We start from the raw sequence: 27,177 nt of genomic DNA on the forward strand, positions 1-27,177 counted from the left end.
GCCCATGGTCTGCTCTTCATCAAATTACGGTATTGCTTTGCACTGCTGTAACTATATGTTATAATTATGTGGGTCCGTCAGGGTTAATCAGGGCCATAGAGCACCCCTGTGGCTGTCCCCCTGAACAATCACTACTCCCGTTCGAATACTGTGGGCGGAGATGGCTTACCCAGGGGTCAGAAACAGCGGCTCGGAAGGAAGAAGGCAGCAGTGACAGGGGTCTCAATCGTTGGGGGAGGGGGTCAGACAGCAGATTCTGCGGACTCGGGAAAGAAACGCGGCTGGCCGTTTGCCTCCCAGGTGCCAGGGTCCGGGGACGTTTCCGATAGCATCCAGGATATCCTGAAGTGGGAAGGAGAACAGCCAGAGGTCGTGGCACATATTGGTACCAACGACACGGGTAGGAAAAGGGAGGAGGTCCTGAAAACAGACGGCAGGGAGTGAGGAAGGAAGTTGAGAAGCAGGACCACAAAGGTAGTAATCTCGGGATACATAGAACATAGAACATAAAATTGTACAGCAGAGTACAGGCCCTTCGGCCCACAATGCTGTGCCGACCCTCAAACCCTGCCTCCCACATAACCCCCCACCTTTAATTCCTCCATATACCTGTCTAGTAGTCTCTTAAACTTTACTAGTGTATCTGCCTCCACCACTGACTCAGGCAGTGCATTCCACGCACCAACCACTCTGAGTAAGAAACCTTCCTCTAATATCCCCCTTCAACTTCCCACCCCTTACCTTAAAGCCATGTCCTCTTGTATTGAGCAGTGGTGTCCTGGGGAAGAGGCGCTGGCTATCCACTCTATCTATTCCTCTTATTATCTTGTACACCTCTATCATGTCTCCTCTCATCCTCCTTCTCTCCAAAGAGTAAAGGCCTAGCTCCCTTAATCTCTGACCATAATGCATACTCTCTAAACCAGGCAGCATCCTGGTAAATCTCCTCTGTACCCTTTCCAATGCTTCCACATCCTTCCTATCCATCCATCCCCGGACCCTGGCACCTGGGAGACAACCAGAACTGGGCACAGTACTCCAAGTGTGGCCTGACCTGCGTTTTATAGAGCTGCATCATTACATCGCAACTCTTAAATTCTATCCCTCGACTTATGAAAGCTAACACCCCATAAGCTTTCTTAACTATCCTATCCACCTGTGAGGCAACTTTCAGGGATCCGTGGACATGTACCCCAAGATCCCTCTGCTCCTCCACACTACCAAGTATCCTGCCATTTACTTTGTACGCTGCCTTGGAGTTTGTCCTTCCAAAGTGTACCACCTCACACTTCTCCGGGTTGAACTCCATCTGCCACTTCTCAGCCCACTTCTGCATCCTGTCAATGTCTCTCTGCAATCTTGGACAATCCTCTACACTATCTATAACACCACCAACCTTTGTGTCGTTGTGAGATTACTGCCTGTGCCATGCGACAGTGAGTACAGGAATATAATGAGGTGGAGGATAAATGTGTGACTGAGAGATTGGACCAGGGGGCAGGGATTCAGATTTCTGGTTCATTGGGAACTCTTCTGGGGCAGGTGTGACCGGTACAAAAAGGACGGGTTGCACTGGAATCTGAGGGGGACCGATATCCTGGCGGGGAGGTTTGCTAAAGCTATTGGGGAGAGTTTGAATCTGGACTAGTTCCTGAGGATTGGAGGGTGGCTAATGTAACCCCACTTTTTAAAAAAAGGAGGGAGAGAGAAACCAGGGAATTATAGACCGGTTAGCCTAACGTCGGTGGTAGGGAAACTGCTGGAGTCAGTTATCAAAGATGTGATAACAGCACATTTGGAAAGTGGTGAAATCATCGGACAAAGTCAGCATGGATTTGTGAAAGGAAAATCTCGTCTGATGAATCTCACAGAATTTTTTGAGGATGTAACTAGTAGAGTGGATAGGGGAGAACCAGTGGATGTGGTATATTTGGATTTTCAAAAGGCTTTTGACAAGGTCCCACACAGGAGATTAGTGTGCAAACATAAAGCACACGGTATTGGGGGTAAGGTATTGATGTGGATAGAGAATTGGTTAGCAGACAGGAAGCAAAGAGTGGGAATAAACGGGACCTTTTCAGAATGGCAAGCAGTGACTAGTGGGGTACCGCAAGGCTCAGTGCTGGGACCCCAGTTGTTTACAATATAATTAATGACTTGGATGAGGGAATTAAATGCAGCACCTCCAAGTTTGCGGATGACACGAAGCTGGGCGGCAGTGTTAGCTGTGAGGAGGATGCTAAGAGGATGCAGGGTGACTTGGATAGGTTGGGTGAGTGGGCAAATTCATGGCAAATGCAATTTAATGTGGATAAATGTGAAGTTTTCCATGTTGGCGGCAAAAATAGGAAAACAGATTATTATCTGAATGGTGGCCGATTAGGAAAAGGGGAGGTGCAACGAGACCTGGGTGTCATTTTACACCAGTCATTGAAAGTGGGCATGCAGGTACAGCAGGCGGTGAAAAAGGCGAATGGTATGCTGGCATTTATAGCGAGAGGATTCGAGTACAGGAGCAGGGAGGTACTACTGCAGTTATACAAGGCCTTGGTGAGACCACACCAGGAGTATTGTGTGCAGTTTTGGTCCCCTAATCTGAGGAAAGACATCCTTGCTATAGAGGGAGTACAAAGAAGGTTCACCAGATTGATTCCTGGGATGGCAGGACTTTCATATGAAGAAAGACTGGATGAACTGGGCTTGTACTCGTTGGAATTTAGAAGATTGAGGGGGGATCTTATTGAAACGTGTAAAATCCTAAAGGGATTGGACAGGCTAGATGCAGAAAGATTGTTCCCGATGTTGGGGAAGTCCAGAACGAGGGGTCACAGTTTGAGGATAAAGGGGAAGCCTTTTAGGGACGAGATTAGGAAAAACTTCTTCACACAGAGAGTGGTGAATCTGTGGAATTCTCTGCCACAGGAAACAGTTGAGGCCAGTTCATTGGCTATATTTAAGAGGGAGTTAGATATGGCCCTTGTGGCTACGGGGATCAGGGGGTATGGAGGGAAGGCTGGGGCAGGGTTCTGAGTTGGATCATAATAAATGGTGGTGCAGACTCGAAGGGTCGAATATCCTACTCCTGCACCTATTTTCTATGTTTCTATGTTTTTAATTGCTGGGGGGTCAGAACTGAACTGAAGAAACGTTGGAAGGGGTGGTTGGCTCACAAATAGAGAAAGCTTGGAGACAGTTGAGAGGGAGGATAGGCAGGTGATAGAGAAGGGATGTGCTCAGACCGGTGGTTTGAGATCTGTCTATTTTAATGCAAGGAGGATTATGAACAAAACGGGTGAGTTTAGAGCCTGGATCAGCACTTGAATCTATGATGTTGTGGCCATTTACAGAGACCTGGATGGCTCAGGGGCAGGAATAATTACGTCAAGTGCCAGGCTTTAGATGTTTCAGAAAGGACAGGGAGGGAGGTAAAAGAGGTGGGGACTGGCACTGTTGATCAGAGATAGTGTCACGGCTGCAGAAAAGGAGGAAGACATGGAGGGATTGTCTACTGAGTCTCTGTGGGTGCAAGTTAGAAACAGGAAGGGGTCAATAACTTTACTGGGTGTTTTTTATAGACCACCCAATAGTAACAGGAACCTCAGGGAGCAGATAGAGAGACAGATTCTGGAAAGGAGTAATAATAAGAGGGTTGTTGACGTGGGAGATTCAGCATAGCATTGTGGGCCGATGGGCCTGGATTGTGCTGGAAGTTTTCCATATTTCTACGTTTCCATGTTTCTGACAGACACATCATCGAAACAGAGTCAAACAAACAAAGATGAAACTGACCACCAGCTGCCTGGGGCCGGGGTTCCGAGAGTCTCTGGAAATTAATTTCCACGTACGATACGTCAGGTTCATCTGTGGACAGAACAAATGGGGTCAGACACAGAGTGAAGCTCCCTCCACACCATCCCATCATACACTCCCGGGGTCAGACACAGAGTGATGCTCCCTCCACACCGTCCCGTCACACACTCCCGGGGTCAGACACAGAGTGAATCTCCCTCCACGCCGTCCCATCAGACACTCCCGGGGTCAGACACACAGAGTGAATCTCCCTCCACACCGTCCCATCACACACTCCCGGGGTCAGACACAGAGTGAATCTCCCTCCACACCGTCCCGTCACACACTCCCGGGGTCAGACACAGAGTGAATCTCCCTCCACACCGTCCCGTCACACACGCCCGGGGTCAGACACAGAGTGAAGCTCCCTCCACACCGTCCCGTCACACACGCCCGGGGTCAGACACAGAGTGAATCTCCCTCCACACCGTCCCGTCACACACTCCCGGGGTCAGACACAGAGTGAATCTCCCTCCACGCCGTCCCATCAGACACTCCCGGGGTCAGACACACAGAGTGAATCTCCCTCCACACCGTCCCATCACACACTCCCGGGGTCAGACACAGAGTGAATCTCCCTCCACACCGTCCCGTCACACACTCCCGGGGTCAGACACAGAGTGAATCTCCCTCCACACCGTCCCGTCACACACGCCCGGGGTCAGACACAGAGTGAAGCTCCCTCCACACCGTCCCGTCACACACGCCCGGGGTCAGACACAGAGTGAATCTCCCTCCACACCGTCCCGTCACACACTCCCGGGGTCAGACACAGAGTGAATCTCCCTCCACACCGTCCCGTCACACACTCCCGGGGTCAGACACAGAGTGAATCTCCCTCCACACCGTCCCATCACACACTCCCGGGGTCAGACACAGAGAGGAGCTGTGCTGACTGAGCTGGGAGAAATCGAGGCAAAACTACTGGATAAAGTTCGTGGAATACTTTGGAGGTGGCTCTAAAAGTCTCTTGGACAACCGAGTGAGTGACGGCGCTAGTGTGGAAACTCGGTGTGCAGTTTTACTGCCGGTTTGGGCTGGGTTTGTCGGCGGCTGCTAACTGCGTAGCTCCCAGCTGCGGCCGCTGGCAACTCGCCAGGAAGCCGGTTCGCTCCAAAACCGGAGGCAAACGCCGTCGTTTCCCCCCATTGACAGCGGGGCAACGTTCCTCCTCCATTGTTTTCCTGATTTTCTTCCGGTGTCGGTGCCGGAGCATCTGGAAGGACGTTTCGGCCTCTCCCGGCCTGGGTCTCTGCAAGTCCGACGGAGCCTTTCCTGGCGTCGAGCCAGCGAAGAACTGTCGACTGCAAACTTTCCCGGCCAGTTATCCGACTCGTTCCAGGACTTCTAACCGGCACCGCTGTAGGATTCTCGGACTGGAAAGAGCGCCAGCATGCCGGACCGGTCTCCAGGGAGTCGCGGGCCTTCGGGGAGTTACGCAAGGGCGGCTGCCTCCCCGGCCTCGGACAACGCCCTTTTTCGGTCGGTGAAGGTGGAACGTGGGGTGCAATGTATTTTGCGCCCTGGAATGACACTAGAAAAGTGTACGGAGGCAATGGAGGACCTTGTTGGGAAAGGTGGTATTCTGGCCACCGAGAAGGAGTTCGGAAAGGCGGTGTTTTATCTGGCGAATGAAGAGCTAGTGCACCGGGCCCTAAGCAGGGGAGTCACGGTAGACAACATCTTTTTACCCATGGAGCTGGTGACGGCCCCCACGCAACGTATCGTGCTTGGACATGTTAAACCTTTCATTCCAAATGAGGACTTGATACCTCCACTGGCTCGTTTAGGGCAAGTAAGGTCGGAGATCACTGCCATCCGACACAAATTTAAGAGACGCACCCTCCGCACCGTAAACTCTTTCCGGCGTCAGGTATTCATGCAGCTGGAAAGGGAGGACGATGTTGAGGGCCGGTTTACTGTCCGGCACGAGGGAGTGGATTATCAGGTGTACTGGAGCTCCGAGCGCCCGCGGTGCCATGCGTGCAGGGGGGTGGGGCACTTTCGGAGGGACTGTCCTGCCGCCCGGAACCCGAGAGAGCCCATTTCGGGCACCAGTGCCCCAGCTACCTCTGCCCCTGATCCTACTCCTGCGCGTGCGTCTGAGCCTGCATCTGACCCTGCCCCCGCCCGTGATCCTGCCCCAGCCCCTCACCCTGCCCCTGCCCCTACCCCTACTCCTACGGTTGGGTCGGTCCCTGCTCCTCTCCCTGTGGTTCAGGTGGGGGACGGGGTGGAGTCTGTGCGGAGTAAGAAGGCAAAGGGAAAATCCAAACACAGTAAGAAGCGGGCCTTTGAGGCTGCAGAGCTCACGCCCATTTCGCCTGAAGTGGAGCGTGGGGCTCGGGGAGGTGCGCAAGCAGACGGGGCGATGGAAACAGAGAGCGCCGCCCCATCGGTGAAGCCTGCACCTGTGTGCTCCTCCGGTGTGAAGAGGAGAAGGGAACGTTCCCGCAAGAGGGCAGGGGATGTAGATGCGGAGGAGTCCCAGGAAGGGGTGGGAATCCGGGTAGGGGTTGGTTCTAAACCTGAGTCCCCAGATGTAGCCACCAGTCCTGGGGTAGATGGTGTGGTTGTGCAAAAAGCTTGTGATAGCCCTGTTTGCACAAATGAGGCAGCCCTGGAGGCCTCCACCCAGGACCTACAAGTCAGCGCCTCTCTGGAGGCCAGTGTACCGAATAATGTAAGAGGAGACGAGACAAAGCTCTCTCATTCTCAGCACCAGGCTGCTTGTGAATCCCTTGGACCAAAGGTGCCGGGTTCCCCTCTATGCCTGCCCCCTGGGGAGGGCGTTTTTCTGTGCACGTCGACCCCAGCAATTAATGACTTGCAGGGAGTCCCTGGGGATTGTCCCTCCACTGTCGCAAATGTGGATGAGGCTGATGCGACGGTGGAGCGGGCAGGTAAGAGCGAGGTGCCCGCTGCGCGGTATGGGTCACAAGCGCAGCCATCTTTTGGAACCTGCGGGGAGGCCGATGGGGATTCTGTCTGCAGTGACGGGTTGGAGGGGGACTCTTTCGATAGTGAAATAATGGACATCCTCACCCCTCCTGAGAAGTCCCCATTGATACCTGTAGAGGAAATTAAGCATTTTATTCTCACCTCTGAGGGTGCCAAGCACCGGCCTCAACTAGCCTCGCTACGCTGACCCAGCATGCCGAGGCTGGTGAGGTCCCTGCGAGTCATCCTCGGACGAAAGGGAAAGGGAAAGAGGAATGCGGTGGCGGGGAACGACAGACGGCAACTAAAATCTTTCCTAGATGACCTAGTAAGGGACATTAGAGGGAGAAGCAGCCTCGCTCCTACGGGGGATGGTGGGTCACAGGGTGTCGCTGGTACCGCTCGAGCCCGGAAGGCAAAAAGTAACCTTGCTTCTTTCCGGACAGTGTGGTGGAGGGCGCCTCCGCTCTCACCGAAATGGGCACAGCTGCTGAGACCTAGTGTGCTCCCGCCATGAAGCTTACCATAGCTAGTCTCAATGTAAACGGCAGCAGGGGTCCTCTTCGCAGGCATAGCAATCTCTCAGCCCTCAGGGATGGGCGGTATACGGTGAGTTTCCTGCAGGAAACCCATACCATCGCTGGGGACGAGTCTGCTTGGCTCCTGGAGTGGTGGGGCGGGGTCTACATGAGCCACCTCAGCTCCATTTCCAGCGGGGTGGCGATCCTGTTGGCCCCGACCTTCCAGCCAGTAATTGAAAGAGTCCAGGACGTTGTGCCCGGCCGTCTGCTCCACCTGGTTGTGCGCCTGGATGGCGTACCATTGCATTTTATCAATGTGTATGCTCCCAGGCGCGGTGTGATGCAGACGCGCCTATTCTGCCAGCTGTCCACCCTGCTGAGCTCCATCGATCCTGAGGATTGCGTCATCCTCGGGGGAGATTTCAATTGTACCCTCGAGGCGGAGGACCGTTCGGGCCTCCAACGCGACCCAGCATCGGCAAAAAAGTTAAAGGAGCTAGTCGGCTCCTTTGAATTGGTGGACAGCTGGCGGAATCTTCACCCCAACTCTAGCGCCTTCTCGAGAAGGTCTAGAGAAGGAGGTTCCAGGATAGACCGCATTTACATCTCTCGGGCCTACGTCTCCCGCGTGTCGGCGTCCTCCATGCGGCCGGTGTCGTGCTCGGATCATCACCTTGTGTGGATGGAATTTATTCCACTACACCCTCGGGTGGGATCCGGGTATTGGCATTTTAACAACCGGCTGCTGGAGGACAGCCGATTCCGGGATTCGTTCCGAGCTTTCTGGGTCTCCTGGAAGGAGAGGCGGAGAGAGTTCTGCTCCCTACGGCTATGGTGGGATGTTGCAGGATTTGGACCGTGGCTCACCCTTCTTCTACTCGTTGGAAAGGTGGCGGGGAGTTCAAAAGCAGCTAGTGGAGCTGCTGGCTGCCGATGGCTCCTCCATCACGGACCCTGATGGAATTAACAACGAGGTCCGTTCATTCTATCGGTCCTTATTCTCGCCTGATCCGTCAAATGCGGAGGCGTGTAATGAGGTCTGGGAGGATTTGCCGAAGGTCAGCCCAGAGGACGCAGTGCGTCTGGATGCCCCCCTGACTCGGGAGGAGCTGTCCACTGCCCTTCGGCAACTCCGTAGGGGCAAGTCCCCTGGTTTGGATGGACTGAGTGTTGAGTTTTATCAGGATTTTTGGGATGTCCTGGGGGATGATTACAGCCTTGTCCTAGGGGAGAGCCTAGCCACCGGAGAAATGCCCCTCTCATGGCGGAGAGCTGTTGTGGTCCTACTGCCCAAGAAGGGAGACCTCCGCCTGCTAAAGAACTGGCGGCCGGTCTCCCTCTTGTGCGTGGACTACAAGATCTTCGCCCGGGCAATGGCCAACCGTCTGGGTTCGGTAATTGGACAGGTGGTCCATCCTGACCAATCTTACACAGTCCAGGGCCGCTCCATCCAGGACAATGTCCACTTAGTACGGGACTTGATCCACCTACTCCAGGAGACTGGGACCCCGGCAGCGTTTCTTTCTCTTGACCAGGAGAAGGCTTTTGACCGGGTGGACCACAGTTTCCTGGTGGGCACCCTGCAGGCTTTTGGGCTCGGACCACACTTTGTGGCCCGAGTTCGGCTCCTGTACTCTGCCGCAGAGTGCCTAGTTAAGATTAATGGATCATTGACAGGACCTATCCACTTCCGAAGAGGAGTGCGTCAAGGGTGCCCCATGTCCGGTCAACTGTATGCGATCTGTGTCGAGCCATTCCTCAGCCTTCTTCGGCGAAAGCTGACAGGTCTGGTTCTGCGCGAACCGGACATGGGGGTCGTCCTCTCGGCCTACGCCGATGACGTACTCCTCATGATGACAGACCCCTGTGACCTGCGGAGGATGCGCGAGTGCCAAGATGTTTTCTCGGCGGCATCCTCTGCCAAGATCAACTGGGCGAAATGTTCCGGACTCTTAGTAGGCCAGTGGCAGGTGGACTCCCTGCCGGAGGAGATGAGAGCTTTTGAGTGGAGCACCAGACGTCTTCTCTATCTGGGAGTCTACCTGAGTCCTTCTGGGGAGACCTGGCTGGCGAACTGGCAGGACCTGGAGACAAAGGTCATGGCCCGGCTAGGGCGCTGGTCAGGCCTTCTCAGGGTGCTTTCCTATCGAGGCAGGGTGGTGGTCATAAACCAGCTGGTGGCCTCCATGTTGTGGTACCGGATGGTCACCTTGGCCCCCCCTGCCCCTTTTGTCGCAAGAATGCAGAGGAAGCTAGTGGACTTCTTCTGGGGAAACAGGAAGCACTGGGTCTCTGCAGCGGTTCTGAGTCTCCCAGAAGGAGAGGGCGGACAGTCGCTGGTGTGTGTACGCACACGGCTGGCGGCTCTCCGCCTCAGGACGCTGCAGAAATTCCTGTACGCCGAGCACCCTCCCAGGTGGCACGTGTTGGCGACATTCTTCCTCCGGAGGGGCTGCTGTCTTGCCGAAGATATGCAGCTACCACCGGCGGGCGTCAGCCGTGCTGCTTTGCAGAGGCTGCCCGGCTTCTATCAGGACCTACTGAGAGTCTGGAACATGGTTGCCTCAGGCCGGGAATCCCCTCCTCTGGCAGAGGGCGGGGTCCTGGCCGACCCTTGCCCTGTCTCAACGGATGTCAGTGCGGCTCAGGTGTGTGGAACGACTCGGGCTGAGCTGCTCGTCGGGCCCAGGCCCCGCAGCCTTGCCCGAGAGACGAATCCACACAACTTGAGCCGTCTTTCATCAACACCCACAATCCCATTCAGGGATGCAGGCAGGAGGTACCTTTATGGGCTGCTGCTCCACACCCTCCACTTCCTAGCATTTGTCCACCGTCCCGACACGCCATGGCGGTCGGTCTTTCCACCTGGAGGTGAGGGGGGTCCCCAGTGGAAGTCCCTCTACAAGGGAGTCCTTCCCATGCACCTTGGGGATCTCGGCTGGAGGGTGCTGCATAAAGCGGTGCCCTGCAATAAGTTCTTTAGTTTGTACACGGATCTCCCAGCCGCGTGTCACTTCTGCGGGCTGGAGGAGACCGTGTACCATATGTACGTGGAGTGTGTGAGGCTGCAGCCCCTTTTCGCGTATTTGCGTGGGCTGCTTCTCGCCTTCTGGTTGCATTTCAGTCCCACCCTATTCATATATGGTCATCCAGTAAGGAGGGGGGCACAGAGGGATGAGGATGTCCTTGTCAACTTGCTCCTGGGGCTGGCGAAAATTGCCATCCGTGGCTCCTGGAAAAGGGTGGCAGGAGGTTCTCCCCGGGCGGACTGCCTGGCTATGTTTAGGGGGTATGTTCGAGCCCGGGTGAACATTGAAAAGGAATACGCGCAGTCCACGGCGACCGTCGAGATGTTCCGGGACCGTTGGGCTCCGCGGGGTGTAAATGACATCATTGATGAGGATGGCAATATACTGGTTTAACATGTATTGTCTGTTTGTAGTGTAGTAAATGTGTTATTCACTGGGTTTGTAAATATTGCATAGCACCGACATTTGTAATAAAGAATTTTGTTTAAATATTAATAAAAAAAAAAAAAAATCAGACACAGAGTAAAGCTCACTCCACACCGTCCCATCACAAATTCCCAGCGTGAGACACGGTGTGAATCTCCCTCCACACCGTCCCATAACACACCCGGGATCAGACACAGAGAGAATCTCCCTCCACAGCGTCGCATCAAACACTCCCGGGGTCAGGCACAGAGTGAATCTTCATCCGCAGTGACCCTCCACACATTCCCGGGGTCAGACACAGAGTGAATCTCCCTCCACACTGTCCCATCACACATTACCGGGGTGAGTTACAGAGTGGAGCTCCCTCCAAACCATCCATCCCACACTCTCGGGGTCAGACACCGAGTGAAACGCGCTCAACACCATCACATCACACCCTCCCGGGGTCAAACACAGAGTGAATCTCCCTCCACACCGTCCCATCACACACTCACGGGGTCAGACACAGAGTGAATCTCCCTCCACACCGTCCAATCACACACCACCGGGGTCAGACGCAGAGTGAATCTCCCTCTACACCGTCCCATCGCACACTCCCGTGGTCAGACACAGAGTAAATTTCCATCTACACTGTCTCAGGACACAATCTCGGTGTCAGAAACAGATTGAAGCACCCTCCATACAGTCACCTCAAATACATCAGTGGTCAGGCACTCTCTCCACACCCTCCGATCACAGATTCCTGGGGTCAGAAACAGACAGAATTTCTCTCCACACTGTCCTATCCCACACTTCCGGGATCGAACACAGAGTGAAGCTCCCGCCACATTGTCCCATCCCACATACCTAGGAAAAACACAGAGTAAATCTCACTCCACACCCTACCACCAGAAACGTAAGTGGTCAGAAGCAAAGTGAATGTCGCCCAACAACCTCGCATCAACCTTTCCCTATGTCAAACACTGTGCAAATCTCCCTTCACACCGTCCCATCACGCACTCACGGGGTCAGTCACCGCGTGAAACTCGTCGCACCGTCCAATCACACACTCCCGGGATCAGACACAGAGAGTATCTCCCTCCACACCGTCCGATCAAACACTCCCGGGGTCAGACACAGAGTGAGTCTCCCTCCACACTGACTCTCCACACACTTCCGGGTTAAGACACAGAATGAAGCTCCCTCTGCACCGTCCTATCATGCACATCCGGTGTCAGATACAGAGAGAATCTCCCTCCGCACCGTCCCATCACACACGCCCTGGGTCAGACACAGAGTGAAGCTACCTGCGCACCGTCTCATCACACATTCCCAGGGTGAGACACAGTGTGAATCTCCCTCCACACCGTCCCATCACACACTCCCGGGGTCAGTCACCTTGTGAAACTCGCTGCACACCGTCCCATCACACACCCGGGATCAGACACAGAGGGAATCTCCCTCCACAGCGTCGCATCAAACACTCGCGGGGTCAGGCACAGAGTGTATCTTCATCCGCAGTGACCCTCCACACACTTCCGGGTTAAAATACAGAATGAACCTCCCTCTGCACCGTCCTATCATACACATACGAGGTCAGACACAGAGTGAAGCTACCTCCGCACCGTCCCATCACACATTCCCGGGGTCAGACACAGAGTGAATTTCCCTCCACAGCTGTCCCATCACACATTACCGGGGTGAGTTACAGAGTGGAGCTCCCTCCAAACCATCTATCCCACATTCTCGGGGTCAGACACCGAGTGAAACGCGCTACACACCGTCACATCACACCCTCCTGGGGTCAGACGCAGAGTGAATCTCCCTCCACACTGTCCCATCACACACTCCCGGGGTCAAAGACAGAGTAAAGCTCACTCGACACCGTCCCATCACACACTTCAGGGGTCAAACACAGTGTGAATCTCCCTCTACACCGTCCAATTACACACCACCGGGGTCAGACACAGAGTGAATCTCCCTCTACACCGTCCCATCGCATACTCCCGGGGTCAGACACAGAGTAAATTTCCATCCACACTGTCTCAGGACACAATTTCGGTGTCAGAAACAGATTGAAGCACCCTCCATACAGTCAGCTCAAATACATCAGTGGTTAGACACTCTCTCCATACGAAAGAGGCGGATTGATGGGGAAATACAGGGAGTCCGAGTAGGAGTGAGAGGGTGGAAGGGATAGATGGAGAGGGTGAGAGTAGAGAGGTTGAGCGACTGGTGTGATGCGCTAAAATGGAGTAGAATTGCGCTGAGAGAAAAGGGAGAGAATGGGAAAGCGAGTAGCGGAGGGAATGGAGGGAGCGAGCTGAGTGAAGGTAGAGAGAGAAATGTGAGAGGGGTAGAGCATGAGGGAGAGAGGGTAGAGTGAGGGAAGGATAAAAGTGGGTGAGGGAGGTAGAAGGACAAAAGGAGCGAGAGAGAGTTATTTTGCGAATCAAAACTTTTGAGGGTCTTGGATTTAATAGTATGTTATTTCCTTGCATCTAACCGACCTAGGTGCAGCATTTCACTTTTGTCCTGATTAAACTCCATCTGCCATGTCTCCAACAACTATCTAAAGCTGAGACATATCCCACCAAATCTTCGCAGTTCTTCTACACGATGTACGACACACATCATCTTCGTATCATCTACAGAGTTACCACCCACCCATCGATATTTTCATCTGCATCATTTCTATACATCACAGACAGTAGAGCTCCCAGTTACATCCAGAGAGACAGATCACTACGCCAGAGTGGAACAAGGAAAATCAATCACAGAATACAGAACAAACATAGAACATAGAATAGTACAGCACAGTACAGGCCTTTCGGCCCACAATGTTGTGCCGACCCTCAAACCCTTCCTCCCATATTAGCCCCTACCTTAGTTTCCTCCATATACCTGTCTAGTAGTCTCTTAAACTTCACTAGTGTTTCTGCCTCCACCACTGACTCAGGCAGTGCATTCCACGCACCAACCACTCTCTGAGTAAAAAACCTTCCTCTAATATCCCCCTTGAACTTTGCACCCCTTACCTTAAAGCCATGTCCTCTTGTATTGAGCAGTGGTGCCCTGGGGAAGAGGCGCTGGCTATCCACTCTATCTATTCCTCTTATTATCTTGTACACCTCTATCATGTCTCCTCTCATCCTCCTTCTCTCCAAAGAGTAAAGCTCTAGCTCCCTTAATCTCTGATCATAATGCATACTTTCTAAACCAGGTAGCATCCTGGTAAATCTCCTCTGTACTCTTTCCAATGCTTCCACATTCTTCCTATAGTGAGGTGACCAGAACTGGACCCAGTACTCCAAGTGTGGCCTAACCAGAGTTTTATACAGCTGCATCATTACATCGCGACTCTTAAACTCCATCCCCGACTTATGAAAGCTAACAACCCCATAAGCTTTCTTAAATACCCTATCCACCTGTGAAGCAACTTTCAGGGATCTGTGGACATGTACCCCGAGATCCCTCTACTCCTCAACACTACCAAGTATCGTGCCATTTACTTTGTACTCTGCCTTGGAGTTTGTCCTTCCAAAGTGTATCACCTCACACTTCTCCGGGTTGAACTCCATCTGCCACTTCCCAGCCCACTTCTGCATCCTATCAATGTCTCTCTGCAATCTTTGCCAATTCTCTGCACTATCTACAACACCACCAACCTTTGTGTCGTCTGCAAACTTGCCAACCCACACTTCTATCCCCACATCCAGGTCATTAATAAAAATCACGAAAAGTGGAGGTCCCAGAACAGATCCTTGTGGGACACCACTAGTTACAATAAAGTGTCACAGTCACAGAGAATGTGCAGTGCAGGTTCACAATAAAGTGCTAGGGCCAGAAAACCTTGATTATGAGATGAAGATTATTTAATAACGTAAAAATAGATTGTTAAATCGTCTGGTAACAGTGAGGTAGGAGCACTCGCTTAGACTATTTTTAGCGATAATGGTCAGACCACACTTGGAGTACCGTGTTCACTTCCAGTCACTTCACTACAGAAAAGATGAGGATACTATAGAGAGAGTGCAGAGGAGATTTACAAGGATGTAGCCTGGACAGGCTTACCTTCTGAGAATAGTTTGAGTGAATTTGTTTTTTATCCGTGTAGCGACGGAAGGTGAGAGGTGACCTCATAGAGATGTATAAGATGATGAGAGGCGTTGATCTCATGGACTGCGAGATGTTAATTCCCAGGGCCACACGAGGGGTCATTGTTTAAGGTGTACCGAGGGGATGTCAGGGCTAAGTTTTTCACACCGAGATTGTGGGTGCGTGGAATGCACTGCCAGCGGCGGTGGTGGAAGCCGATAAAATAAGGGTCTATAAAGAGCCTCTTAGATAGGTACATGGAGATCAGGAAAAAGAAAATGTGGGTTATGTGCTGGGGAATATCTTGGCACTTTTTAAGGTAGGTTACATGGATAGCACAATACTGTGGGCCGAAAAGCCTGTAATGTGCTGTAGATTTCGATGGTTTAAATTCCAGTCAGACATGCTTTCGACCTTCCTTCCCATGCGGTGGGTGAAGAACAGAGAAAATTCAGGTGATTTAGGGCAAACTTCGATTATGCTGGCTGCTTTTTCGAAAAGCAAAGTGTAGGCAGCGTTCATAGAGGGGAGGCTGGTTTCAGAGTTGCGTCCACAGCATCTGCAGCTTCCTGCGGTCACGGGCGGAGCAGTTTCTATATTTTGAGTGAGGAACTAGGTCGGGTCGTGAGAACAGGGGATAGAAGTAATCAGTAGGGAACTCAATAAGGCTTTAAATTGTTCCACTTGGTAGGCTACGCTGTGTAATGGTGTGGGACACAGGGAGATTTGCCTGATTATTTTGTCCTGACTGGCAGATAAAATGTATGCTGACTTTAAAAAGTACATCTCCAAGATCTGAGATGGTAGATTGCTCTGGAAGATAGAGGAGTGGGTGGTAGGGAGAGACGGAGAAGGAACGGAGACAGAGAGAAGAAGAGGGGATGGTAGGAAGCGTGGAAGATAGAAGTGGGAGGAAGATGCCAGATGGCCAGAGACCCAGCGAGAGTTGATTGGCTGATTTGACCGGGGGGGGGGGGGGGGACAAGCCAGCCACGTGTAATAGTTGTACCGTACATAGACTGGAACCAGGCTATTAACAAGGTCCGAGAAGGTACACCGCTTTTGAAGATGGTGAGCGACGCCACACTGGAATTACTGGATATACAGTTAGCTTTGCTGTAGGAACAAAGCTTTAGGGTTGAAGGTCGTGTCTCAGGCTGGAAGCCCGATACTAGCGGTGTTCATCGGGGGAAAAGGGGGTCGGTGGCGGGAACAGTGATCTTTTTAAGCAGTGAAGACAGTTATCTCTTACAGTGGGATCTCGATTAGTTGGGAAACTACCAAAAGCAACTTACGTCGGATAAGTCCGAGCTATGGTACTTCAATAAGACAACCCAGAGTCGGATTATCACGGTGAACGGGATGGACCCTGAGGCATGCTATAGAACAGAGGATCCCCGGGAGAGGAACACAGTTCCCAGAAAGTGAAGGTGGGCAGGGACCCTGCGGAGTGTTGTAGACCAGAGGAACACAGGGCTACAGGTAGACGGTACTGAGCTGGAGAGAGTGCAGAAGGAGTTCACGGGGCTTTTGCCGGGACTCGAGGGACTGCGATATGGAGATAAGTCAGGCTGGTTAGGATTTCAAACTTGTAGAGCAGGGGTGACCTTACAGATTTGTGTAAAACCATGCCGGGCACAGACAATGTGAATGCGCGGACTAATTTTCTGTAAGCTTGGAGAAACGAGAACCGGAGCACACAGGTCTAAGGTGAGAGTAGAAAGAAATGTTACTGGGGACATGTTTGAGAACATTTTTTTTTTTACACAGACGGTGGTCCGTCTATGGAACGAGCTGCCACAGGAATTGGTCGTTGCAGATGCATTAGAACTTGAACACTTGTGCGTATAGCACATACCCCTACGTAATGACGTCAGTACAATGAACTCTGACCTGCTTGTGCAGTCACTGACAGTTCAGCGGGTCCTGAGGCAATGGGAGGATCTTCATACTCATGGATGAGAGGTTCGTCTTTCCGAAGGTTCAGCACTGAGTAGGTGGAGTTCATACCTTCTGGGAGAGAAAGCGAGAGAATGTGAGAGAGAAATAGAGAAATAGAAGGAGTAGAGACGGGTAGAGAATGAGGGGAGTGAGGACAGAGAAATGGAGCAGAGAGAGGGGAACAGAGAGTTAGATGTGAGAGGTATGTGTAGCACAGGCCCGAACAATTAAGAGTGTGAGATCTCTTTGCATTTGACCTATAAGGTGCAACATTTCACTTTTGGCCGGGTTAAATGCCATCTGCCGTTTCTCCAACCCATATCTGTAACTGATCCATATCCCGCTGGATTATTTTAAGGTTTTCTACACGATCCATAACACCCCAGTCTTTGTATCATCTGCAGAGTTACTAACCGACCGATCGACTATTTCTTGCAGATTACTTAGATTCATCACAAACAGGAGAGGTTCCAGATGCATCCAGAAGTACAGATCACTTCACTGGTGTAGAACAAGGCAAATCAAGAGCATAATGCAGAATGAAATGTCACAGTTACAGAGAAAGTGCAGAGTAGGCAAACAATAAAGTACAAGGGCCACGAGCACCGAATTTATGAGGTCAATACTCCCTAATACCGTAATAGGGGATCGTTCATTAGTGAGAAAGCAATGGGGTAGAAGCTTTCCCTGAGAGTAGTTTCAGCTATATGAGACCTTGGTCAGAGCCCACTTGTGTTCATTTCTGGTCCCCTCACTACAGCAAGGATGTGGATAACCAGGAGGGGATTTACAAGGATGTTGCCTTAATTATGAAAGTACGTTGCATGAATTTGAACCTTTCCGCTTGGAGCGACGAGGATCAGAGGTGACCTGATAACGGTACATTAGATGAAGTGAGGACTTGATCATGTGGATAGCCAGAGGCTTTTTCCCAGGACGAAAATAGCTCACACGACAAGACATCGTTTTAAGGTGTTTGGAAATAGGTACAGAGGGATTGTGATGGGTAGGTTTTTCACACATAACCTGGTGGGTGCGCAGAATGTACAGCTGGCGGTGGTGTTGGGACCTGATCCAATACGGCCTTTGAAGAGACTCTCAGATAGAGATATAGGGGGCTAGGCGAGAGGGAAATTCTGGGCATTTTCTAGAGTAGATTGCAAGGTCGGCACAGCATCGCGGGCCGAAGGATCTGTAATGTGCTGTAGATTTCGATGTTCCATGTTCCAGTGAGACATGCTTTCGTATCGTCTTTCTCATGGGGAGGGTGCAGAAGAAGGAATGTCCGAGAGTGTTTTTTTTTTTTTTTGATTATGCTGGCTGCTTTATCGAGACACAAGGAAGTGTGGACAGAGTCCCTGGAAGGGCGGCTGCTTTCCGAGATCTGCTCAGCTGTGTCCACAGCGTTCCGCAGTTTCTTGCTGTCACGTGGGGAGCAGTTTCTATATTCGGATTGAGGAACCAGGACGGTTCATGACAGCATTGTAACAGATGTGATTTATAGGAAACTCAATGTGGCATTTTTTTAAAAAAAAAATATTTTTCAAATGTGTAGGCCACTCTGTATAATGGTGTGGTGCCCAGGGAGATTTGACTGACTGATTTGTGCAGATTGGTAGGCATAATGTGCGCTGACATTAACAATTCCATTCACAAGGTTCCAGCTAGTAGATCGCTGTGGAAGGTGGAAGAGATGGAGGGACGGAGAGACGGAGAAGGAACGGAGGAGTGAGAGAGGGAGGGAGAGGGGAAGATAGGAAGGGTGGAAGATAGATGACAGAGAGAGATTCGAGATGGTATGAGACCCAGGGTGAGTTCCCGGGTTGATCTGACCAGGGAAGACAGATTAGGGCTCGATGACATACTGCTCTGGAGAATGATGGGCGACGCTGGGAGGAATGGCTGACTGGATATACAATTGGCTCGGCCTGACGAACAGAGGTTTGGCGTTGAAGTTCGTTTCTCAGAAAGAGAGCCCGTCACCCGCCATGTTCACCAAGGGCTCGGTGGTGGGACAATTGATCATTGTCAACGCTATCGACCATTTGAAACAGATCTCACACTACGCTGTTGGTAAGTTTTCAGATGACACTAACGTTAGCAGCGTGCTAAACGATGAAGACAGTTTTCTCTGAGAGTGGGATTCCGATTATCTGGGAAAGTGCGCCGAGCAGGAGCAAATGAAATTTAGATCGGATAAGTGCGAGGTAACGTGTTTCGGGAAGACAAACAAAAGGACATGATTTGCACAGTGAACGGGAGGAATCATGAGGAGTGTTGTACAACAGAGAGACACACGGAACAGGAACACAGTCCTAGAAAGTGGAGTCACAGGTGGACAGGGCGGTGAAGAGGGCGTTTGAGACGCCGGGCTTCATCAGTCAGGACACAGAGTACGGGAGTCGGAGGTCAGGTCCCAGTTATACAAGACGTCGGTGTTCGGTGCAATTAGAGTTCGGTGTTCAGTTTATTTTTCGCCCTGCTGTAGGAAAGATGCTGCTGAGTTGGAAAGAGTGCAGAGGGTGATTTGCGAGGCTGCTGCAGTTACTCCAGGGACTGAGTTATGGAGAGAGGTTGTGCTGGTTGCCACTTTATTCCATGGAGCGCAGGGGTGACACATCAGGGATATATCGAGCCTCGAGGAGCACAGACTAGGTGAATGCGCAGAGTCATTTTCTCCAGAGATGGAGACTGAAGGATCAGAGCGCAGAAGATTAAGGTGACAGCGGAAAGAAAATTAATTGGGGAGCGAGTGACAACCTTTTGACACCCAGATGATGGTCAGTCTGTGCAACGTGCTGACAGAGAATTGGTCGAGGCGAATGCATTAGAAACGGGGGCACGTGAGCAGATGACTCGTGACTCCTCCTGCATGACGTACTGGAACCTCCAATTTACGTGATTTTTATTAACGACCTAGATATGGGGTAGAAGGGTGGGTTGACAAGTTTGCAGACGACACAAAGGTTGGTGGTGTTGTAGATAATGTAGAGGATTGTCAAAGATTGCAGAGAGACATTGATAGGATGCAGAAGTGGGCTGAGAAGTGGCAGATGGAGTTCAACCCGGAGAAGTGTGAGGTGGTACACTTTGGAAGGACAAACTCCAAGGCAGAGTACAAAGTAAAATGCAGGATACTTGGTAGTGTGGAGGAGCAGAGCGATCTGGGGGTACATGTCCACAGATCCCTGAACGTTGCCTGACAGGTGGATAGGGTAGTTAAGAAAGCTTATGGGGTGTTAGCTTTCATAAGTCGAGGGATAGAGTTTAAGAGTCGCCATGTAATGATGCAGCTCTATAAAACTCTGGTTAGGCCACACTTGGAGTACTGTGTTCAGTTCTGATCACCTCACTATAGGAAGGATGTGGAAGCATTGGAAAGGGTACAGAGGAGAATTACCAGGACTTTGCCTGGTTTAGAAAGTACGCTGGGAGGAATGGCTGACTGGATATACAATTGGCTCAGCCTGACGAACAGAGGTTTGGCGTTGAAGTTCGTTTCTCAGACAGAGAGCCCGTCACCCGTTATGTTCAGCAAGGGTTCGGTGGTGGGACAATTGATCATTGTCAACTCTATCGACCATTTGAAACAGATTATACAAGACGCGGTTCGTATGCTTTGATATGCAACTAACATTAGTAGCCTACTAAACGATGAGGACAGTTCTCTGTTTCAGTGGGATTCCGATTATCTGGGAAAGTGCGCCGAGCAGGAGGAAATGAAATTTAGATCCGATAAGTGCGAGCTATCGTGTTTCAGGAGGACAAACAAAAGGACATGATTTGCACAGTGAACGGGAGGAATCATGAGGACTGTTGTACAACAGAGAGACACACGGTACAGGAACACGGTCCAAGAAAGAGGTGTCACAGGTAGGCAGGGCGGTGAAGAGGGCGTTTGACACACTGATCGTCATCAGCCAGGGTACAGAGTACGAGAATCGGGAGGTCACGTCCCAGATGTACAAGCCGTCGGTGTTCGGTGCACTTGGGGTTCGGTTTACAGTTTTTTTTCGCCCTGCAGTAGGAAAGATGCCGCTGAGCTGGAAAGAGTGTAGAGGGCGATTTACGAGGGTAAAGAGAATTAATTGGGGAGCGAGTGACAATCTTTTGCACCCAGATGATGGTCAGTCTATGCAACATGTTGACAGAGAATTAGTCGAGGCGGATACATTAGAAACCGGGGCACTTGGGCAGATGACTCGAGACCCCCCCCAGCATGACGAATTACCGCGAACTCTTACCTGTTTGTGCAGTGATTGGCAATTCGCCGCGCCCCGAGGCAACGGCGGGATCTTGTTCCTTATTGCTGAGGGGTTCTTCTTTCCCAGTTTTCAGCTCTGAATAGGTGGAGCTCAGAATATCTGGGAGAAAGAAGTACAGAACGGGGAAAGTTAGCGGTCGAGAATGGAGGATAGAGAGTTGCAGATTGAAGATAGAGTGGGGAGAGATGAGCTCCCTCCACACCGTCCGATCACACACACCTGGGGCCAGGCACAGAGTGCAACTCCCTGTACAGTGCTGCATCACCCAATCCGTAGTCCGACACCCAGTGAAGCTCCCACCACACTGTCCATCGCATAGGTGCGGGGTCAGGAACAGAGTGAAGCTCCCTCCACACCGCCCCATCACACATTCAAGGAGACCAGCGCGGAGTCAATAATCCAAAACAGTCTTCGGGTGTCAGACACATATTGAAGCTCCTTCCACACCGTCCCATCACAACTGCCAGGGTCAGACACAGACTGAATCTCCCTCCATATTGTCCCAGCACACAGTCTCGTGGTCACACACAGAGAGTGCCACCCTCCACTCCGCCCCCCACCCCCGCGCCACCGTTTTTTGTGCACCACTCACCTCGGGATGCCTTTCTCAGGATGCCTGAGTTCGTTTTTGCGAAGTTCATGTAAGTCTCGCTCTCGTCCATCCTGTCGAGGATTCTCAGCGTCTCTGAGCTCAGGAAAGGGAGGCAACCGTTGTCGGGGAGACAGAGAAGTCAGACCGACACCATCAAACAGCAGATGTGCAGCTGAGAAAGAGAGAAGGCAAGGGAGGTGAGGGGGGTTGTTGCGGATGGAGTGGGATTGATGCTGTGCGAAACGGAGTTCAAGAGGGATATGAGCGCCTGGAGGATGAGCAGTGAGAGTGGGGAGAAAGTGTTGGAGAGAGATAGTTGGAGGTCGCAGGTCGCTGGAGAGAGGGATCTGGCTCCTCCTAATCCAGCGGACTGTAATGTAGCCCCATGAACATAGTCATATTCTTGTTATTCCTCATTTTCACTAATAATGCCTCACTTCGACGAGTTCTCTTATCTATACTGACTGTGAGCTGCCGTGACATTTTCTCTTGCTAGTAATGTCGCTCTTCCTCCTTTAAATCCTTCCACTTTCTGACGATAAAAATACGGAACCCCGAAATATTATGCCGTCCAGCTTTCTTCACTTGCAATCAAGTCTCAATAATAGCCACATTATCACAATTCAATGTATTGATTCGTGCCCTGAGCTCACCTGCCATTCTTTAAATCTTTCTGCATTGAAATGTACCCAGTGCAGGGGCACCAGTCCATCCTGCTTAACCTTTTGATTACTGCCTTCGTCTGATGACTTTACAACATCTGTCTCCACACCGACTCTGCTATCTGCACTAGAACTCTGAATCCCTCCCCCTGTAACTCAAGTTTAACAACTCTCCCCAAAGCCCTCCAAACCCTCCCCAAAATACTGACAAATCTTCCCACTCAGACATGAGCAGCCCTCCAGTTTAGCTGTAAGAGTTCCATCTCTTCTGTACAGAACCCACCTTCCTTGACAAAGAAACAATGACACAAGGGGAAGATGAAAAATTTACAGCACTGCTCGGGCATGTCAGATTAGAGGGATTGTCTACCGAGGCCATATGGGTGGAGGCGATAAACAGGAAAGGTCTGGTCACATTAATGGGGTTACATTATAGACCACCCAATAGTCAGCGAGAATTGGAGGAGAAAATCTGCAGAGAGATAGCAGACAACTGCAGGAAACAGAAAGCTGTGATAGTAGGGGATTTTAATGTTCCACATATTGATTTGACTCCCATACGGCTAAAGGTCTAGACGGGTTAGAGTTTGTAAAATGTGTTCAGGAAAGTTCTCTAAACCAATATGTAGAGGTACCAACTAGAGAGGACGCAATATTAGATCTCCTAATAGGAAACGAGTTAGGACAGGTGACGGAAGTGTATTTAGGGGAACACTTTGGTTCCAGTGATCGTAGCATCTTTAGTTTCAGCTTGATCATGGATAAAGATAGATCTGGACTTTGGATTGAGGTTCTAAACTGGAAAAAAAAAAAAAAAACAAATGTGAAGAAATGAGGAAGGATCTAAGCAGCGTGGATTGGGACCGGTTGTTCTCTGGCAAGGATGTGATTGGTAAGTGAGAAGCCTTGAAAGGAGAAGTTTTGAGAGTGCAGAGTTTATGGGTTCCTGTCAGGATTAAAGGCAAAGTGAGAAAGAGTAAGGAAGCCTGGCTGCCGAGGGATACTGGAAGTCTGATAAGGAAGAAGAGAGAGATGTGCAACCTGCAGAGGAAACAGGGAGCAAATAAGATGCTTGAGGAGTTTAAAAAAGTGCAAAAAAAACTTAAGAAAGAAATCAGGAGGGCTACAAGAAGACATGAGGTTGTTTTGGCAGTCAAGGTGAAGGTTAGTCCAAAGAGCTTCTACAGGTATATTAAGAGGAAGAGGACCGTAAGGGATAAAATTTGTCCTCTTAAAGATCAGAGTGGTCGGCTATGTATGAAACCAAAAGAAATGGGGGAGACCTTAAATGGTTTTTTTTTTTTTTTTGCATCTGTATTTACTAAGGAAACTGGCATGGAGTCAATGGAAATAAGGGAAACAAGTAGTGAGGTCATGGAACCTATACAGATTGAAGAGGAGGAGGTAAATCAGAGTAGATAAATCCCCAGGACCTGACAGGGTATTCCCCCAGACCTTGAAGGAGACTAGTGTTGACATTGCAGCGGCCCTGGCAGAAATATTTAAAATGTCGGTGTCTACGGGTGAGGTGCCGGAAGATTGGAGAGATGTACAACATTCAGAGGAAACAGGGAGCAAACAGCGTGCTTGATGAACAGAAAAAGTGCAACAAAAACTTCAGAAAGAAATCAGGAGGTCTAAGCGAAGACATTTGGTTGCTTTGGCAGTCAAGGTGGAGGATTAATCCAAAGAGCTTCTACAGGTATATGAAGAGCAGAAGGATAGGGAGGGATACAATTGGTCCTCTTGAAGATCAGAGTGATCGGCTATGTATGGAAACTGAATAAGTGGGGGAGACCTTAAATAGGTTTCTGCGTCTGTGTTTATGAAGGAAATTGATAGAGAGTCAATAGAAATAAGGCAAACAAGTAGTGAGGTCATGGAATCTATACAAAATGAAGATCAGGAGCTGCTTGCTATCTTGAGACAAATTAGAGTGGATAAATCCATAGGACCTGACAGGGTATAGCCTCGAAGGAGACTTTGTTGCAGTTGTAGGGGACCTGGCAGGTATATTCAAAATGTCTCTATCCACGGGTGAAGTGCCAGAGGATTGGAAAATAGCTCATGTCGTTCCCTTGTTCAAAAAAGGCAAAAAAAAAGTAATTCGGGAAATAACAGACCAGTAAATTTGACATAGCTAGAAGGTAAATTATTGGAAGGAGTACTAAGAGATAGGATCTACAAGTATTTGTATAGACAGGGACTTATTATGGAGAGTCAACATGGCTTAGTACGTGGTAGGTCGTGTTTAACAAATCTGTTAGAGCTTTTCGAGGAGGTTACCAGGAAAGTGGGTGTAGGGAAGGCAGTGAATGTTGTCTATATGGACAACAGTAAGGCCTTTGACAAGGTCCCGCATGGGAGATTAGTTGGGAATATTCAGTCGCTTGTTATACAGGGAGAGGTGGTAAATTGGATTCGACATTGGGTCAATGAAAGAGCCAGATAGTGGTAGTAGAGGATTGTTTCTCAGTATGGAGGCCTGTGAGTAGTGGTGTGCCACAGGGATCAGTGCTGGGTCCATTGTTATTTGTCATCTGTATCAATGATCTGGATGATAATTGCTAAATTGGATCAACGAATTTGCTGATGATACAAAGACTGGAGGAGTAGTGGACAGTGAGGAAGGTTTTCAAAGCTTGCAGAGGGATTTGGACCAGTTGGAAAAAATGGGCTTCAAACGGCGGATGGCGTTTAATACAGACAAGTGTGAGGTATGGCACTTTGGAAGGACAAACCAAGGTAGAACATACAAGGTAAGTGGTAGGGCACTGAGGAGTGCAGTATAACATAGGGGTCTGGGAATACAGAGACAAAATTCCCTAAAAGTGGCGTCACAGTTAGATAAGGTCGTAAGGTGTGTTTTTGGTACATTGGTTTTTATAAATCAAAGTATTGAGTATAAGAGTTGGAATGTTATAGTGAGGTTGTATAAGATATTGCTGAGGCCGATTTTGACGTATTGTGTGCAGTTTTGGTCACCTATTTACAGGAAGAATATTAGTAAGAGTGCAAATATGGTTTACAAGGATGTTGACAAGAGAAAAAAGAGTTACAGAGAAAGGTTGAATAGGTTCGGACTTTATTCCCTGGAGCGTAGAAGAATGAAGGGAGATTTGACAGAGCTGTATAAAATTATGATGGGTATAGATAGAGTGAATGCAAGCAGGCTTTTTCCACTGAACCTAGGGGAGAGAGAAACCAGATGTCAAGGGTTAAGGGTGAAGGGACAAACGTTTAAAGGGAACATTATGGAGACGGTTCTACAGACAGAGAGTGGCGGGAGTGTGAAATGAACTGCCAGATAAAGTGGTAAATGCGGTCGCACTTCTAATATTTAAGAAACACTTGGACAGGTACATGGCTGAGAGGTTTATGGAGGGATATGGTCCAGGTGCAGGTCAGTGGGACTATGCAGAAGAATGTTTCGGCACAGGCAAGAGGGGCCAAAAGGCCTGTTTCTTTGCTGTAAACTTTCAATGATTTTCAATAGTTTTTTCATGATTCCAAGTTCTGAAGCCCTCCCACTTACACCAACTCTTGAACCACGTGTTAAGCTGCATGACTTTCCTTTGTCTGGCCTCACTGGGACTGGTAGTGGTCCTGTCATTTAATTAAATTAAATTCAATAGCTATATTTAACAGCTTTAAATTCAATATATTTAATTTAATTGCTAAATCCGTGACCTCACTTTGCAGGACCACCTCCCTATACATATCGATTTCATTGGTAACTATGTAGACCAGGAGCTCCGGCTGCGCACTCACACAGTTAAGAATCATAGAGAAGGAATGGTGAGCTGAGAGAAGCGGAAGGAAGGGGAGGAGAGTGGAGGCCACAGAAAGGGTGTTCAGATTGCAGCCTTTTGAGCAGAACGTGTGAGTTACCATTTTTGCACCCTATCTCTGACTGGAGTCTGCATAAAGGCCGAAATTCTCCGACTTATCTCTATGACTCAACATAGAGACAGAACGAGGCTATCTCCATGCAATCCCATCACACTCTCCTGGAATAATATACTGAGTGACGCTCCCTCCACACCGTCCCATCACACATTCCCGGGGTCAGACTCGGAGTGAATCACCTTCCACACCGTCCCATCACACACTCCCGGGGTCAGACACAGCGCGAATCTCCCTCCACACCGTCCCAACATACACTCTGGGGGTGAAACACAGAGTGAATCTCCCTTCACACCGCCCCCATCTCACAGTCTCGGGGACAGACTCGGACAGAAACTCATTCTACACCGACCCACCGCACCTCGAGTCAGACAAGCGAATTAACCCCCGCACCATGGCAGCACACTCTACTGGAGTCAGAAACTGCGCGAAGCTCCCTCCCTGCCCCAGTCTCCCAACTCACCAATACCCAGAACGTTGGCCTTCTAGTAGTCCCGAATTGTGTGTGTCTCTCGGAGATGGCGTGTATGTGACCGGATGGTGCGCTGAGGGAAGAGGAAGGAAGGGGAGGGGACAGGAGGCCAGTGAAAGGGTGATGAGACTGCAGCCACTGGTGGTGAAACCACACAACCGGTTTGTGCATGTCGAGCTGTGGAGAGGCTCAGAACCTGGTAACTGATATCCGTTAGAAGGGCGGGGGGGGGGGGGAGTGTAGCACTACGCGTAATTTCTCCCACATAGTCACCACAATTGCCTGTGAACACAGAGGGAGCCGTGTGGGGACGGGGGAGCGACGGGGATTGTCAGGGCTTTTCAGGATGGAGCGTGTCACGGAGAATGGGTGGACCGTTAGAGGATGATGGAGACGGCGAAGTGAGGGAGTGGGTACCGGAGACGGGGTAGCTCGCAAGGGAGGGAGGGGTGACGGAGATTCGCCAGATTCCCTGATCTGCCTCGGACCCTGCTCGT

The 27,177-nt window shown here is 50.5% G+C and overlaps 1 protein-coding gene across 1 annotated transcript; it reads right to left on the reverse strand.

Annotated features, from left to right (window-relative positions):
* Nucleotides 1-169: 169 nt before the first annotated feature.
* Nucleotides 170-26,759, reverse strand: LOC140192590 (uncharacterized; the record flags this gene model as incomplete). The annotated part of the gene is made up of 6 exons (XM_072250149.1): nucleotides 26,672-26,759; nucleotides 21,641-21,812; nucleotides 21,028-21,147; nucleotides 16,736-16,855; nucleotides 3,790-3,861; nucleotides 170-420 (listed from the first exon to the last, which is right to left on the reverse strand). Coding segments are annotated over exons 2-6 (633 nt in total), but the record flags the coding sequence as incomplete, so codon positions are not given.
* Nucleotides 26,760-27,177: the final 418 nt, after the last annotated feature.

The sequence above is a fragment of the Mobula birostris genome, unplaced genomic scaffold (assembly GCF_030028105.1).
Source record: "Mobula birostris isolate sMobBir1 unplaced genomic scaffold, sMobBir1.hap1 scaffold_1803, whole genome shotgun sequence".
Lineage (NCBI taxonomy): Eukaryota > Metazoa > Chordata > Chondrichthyes > Myliobatiformes > Myliobatidae > Mobula > Mobula birostris.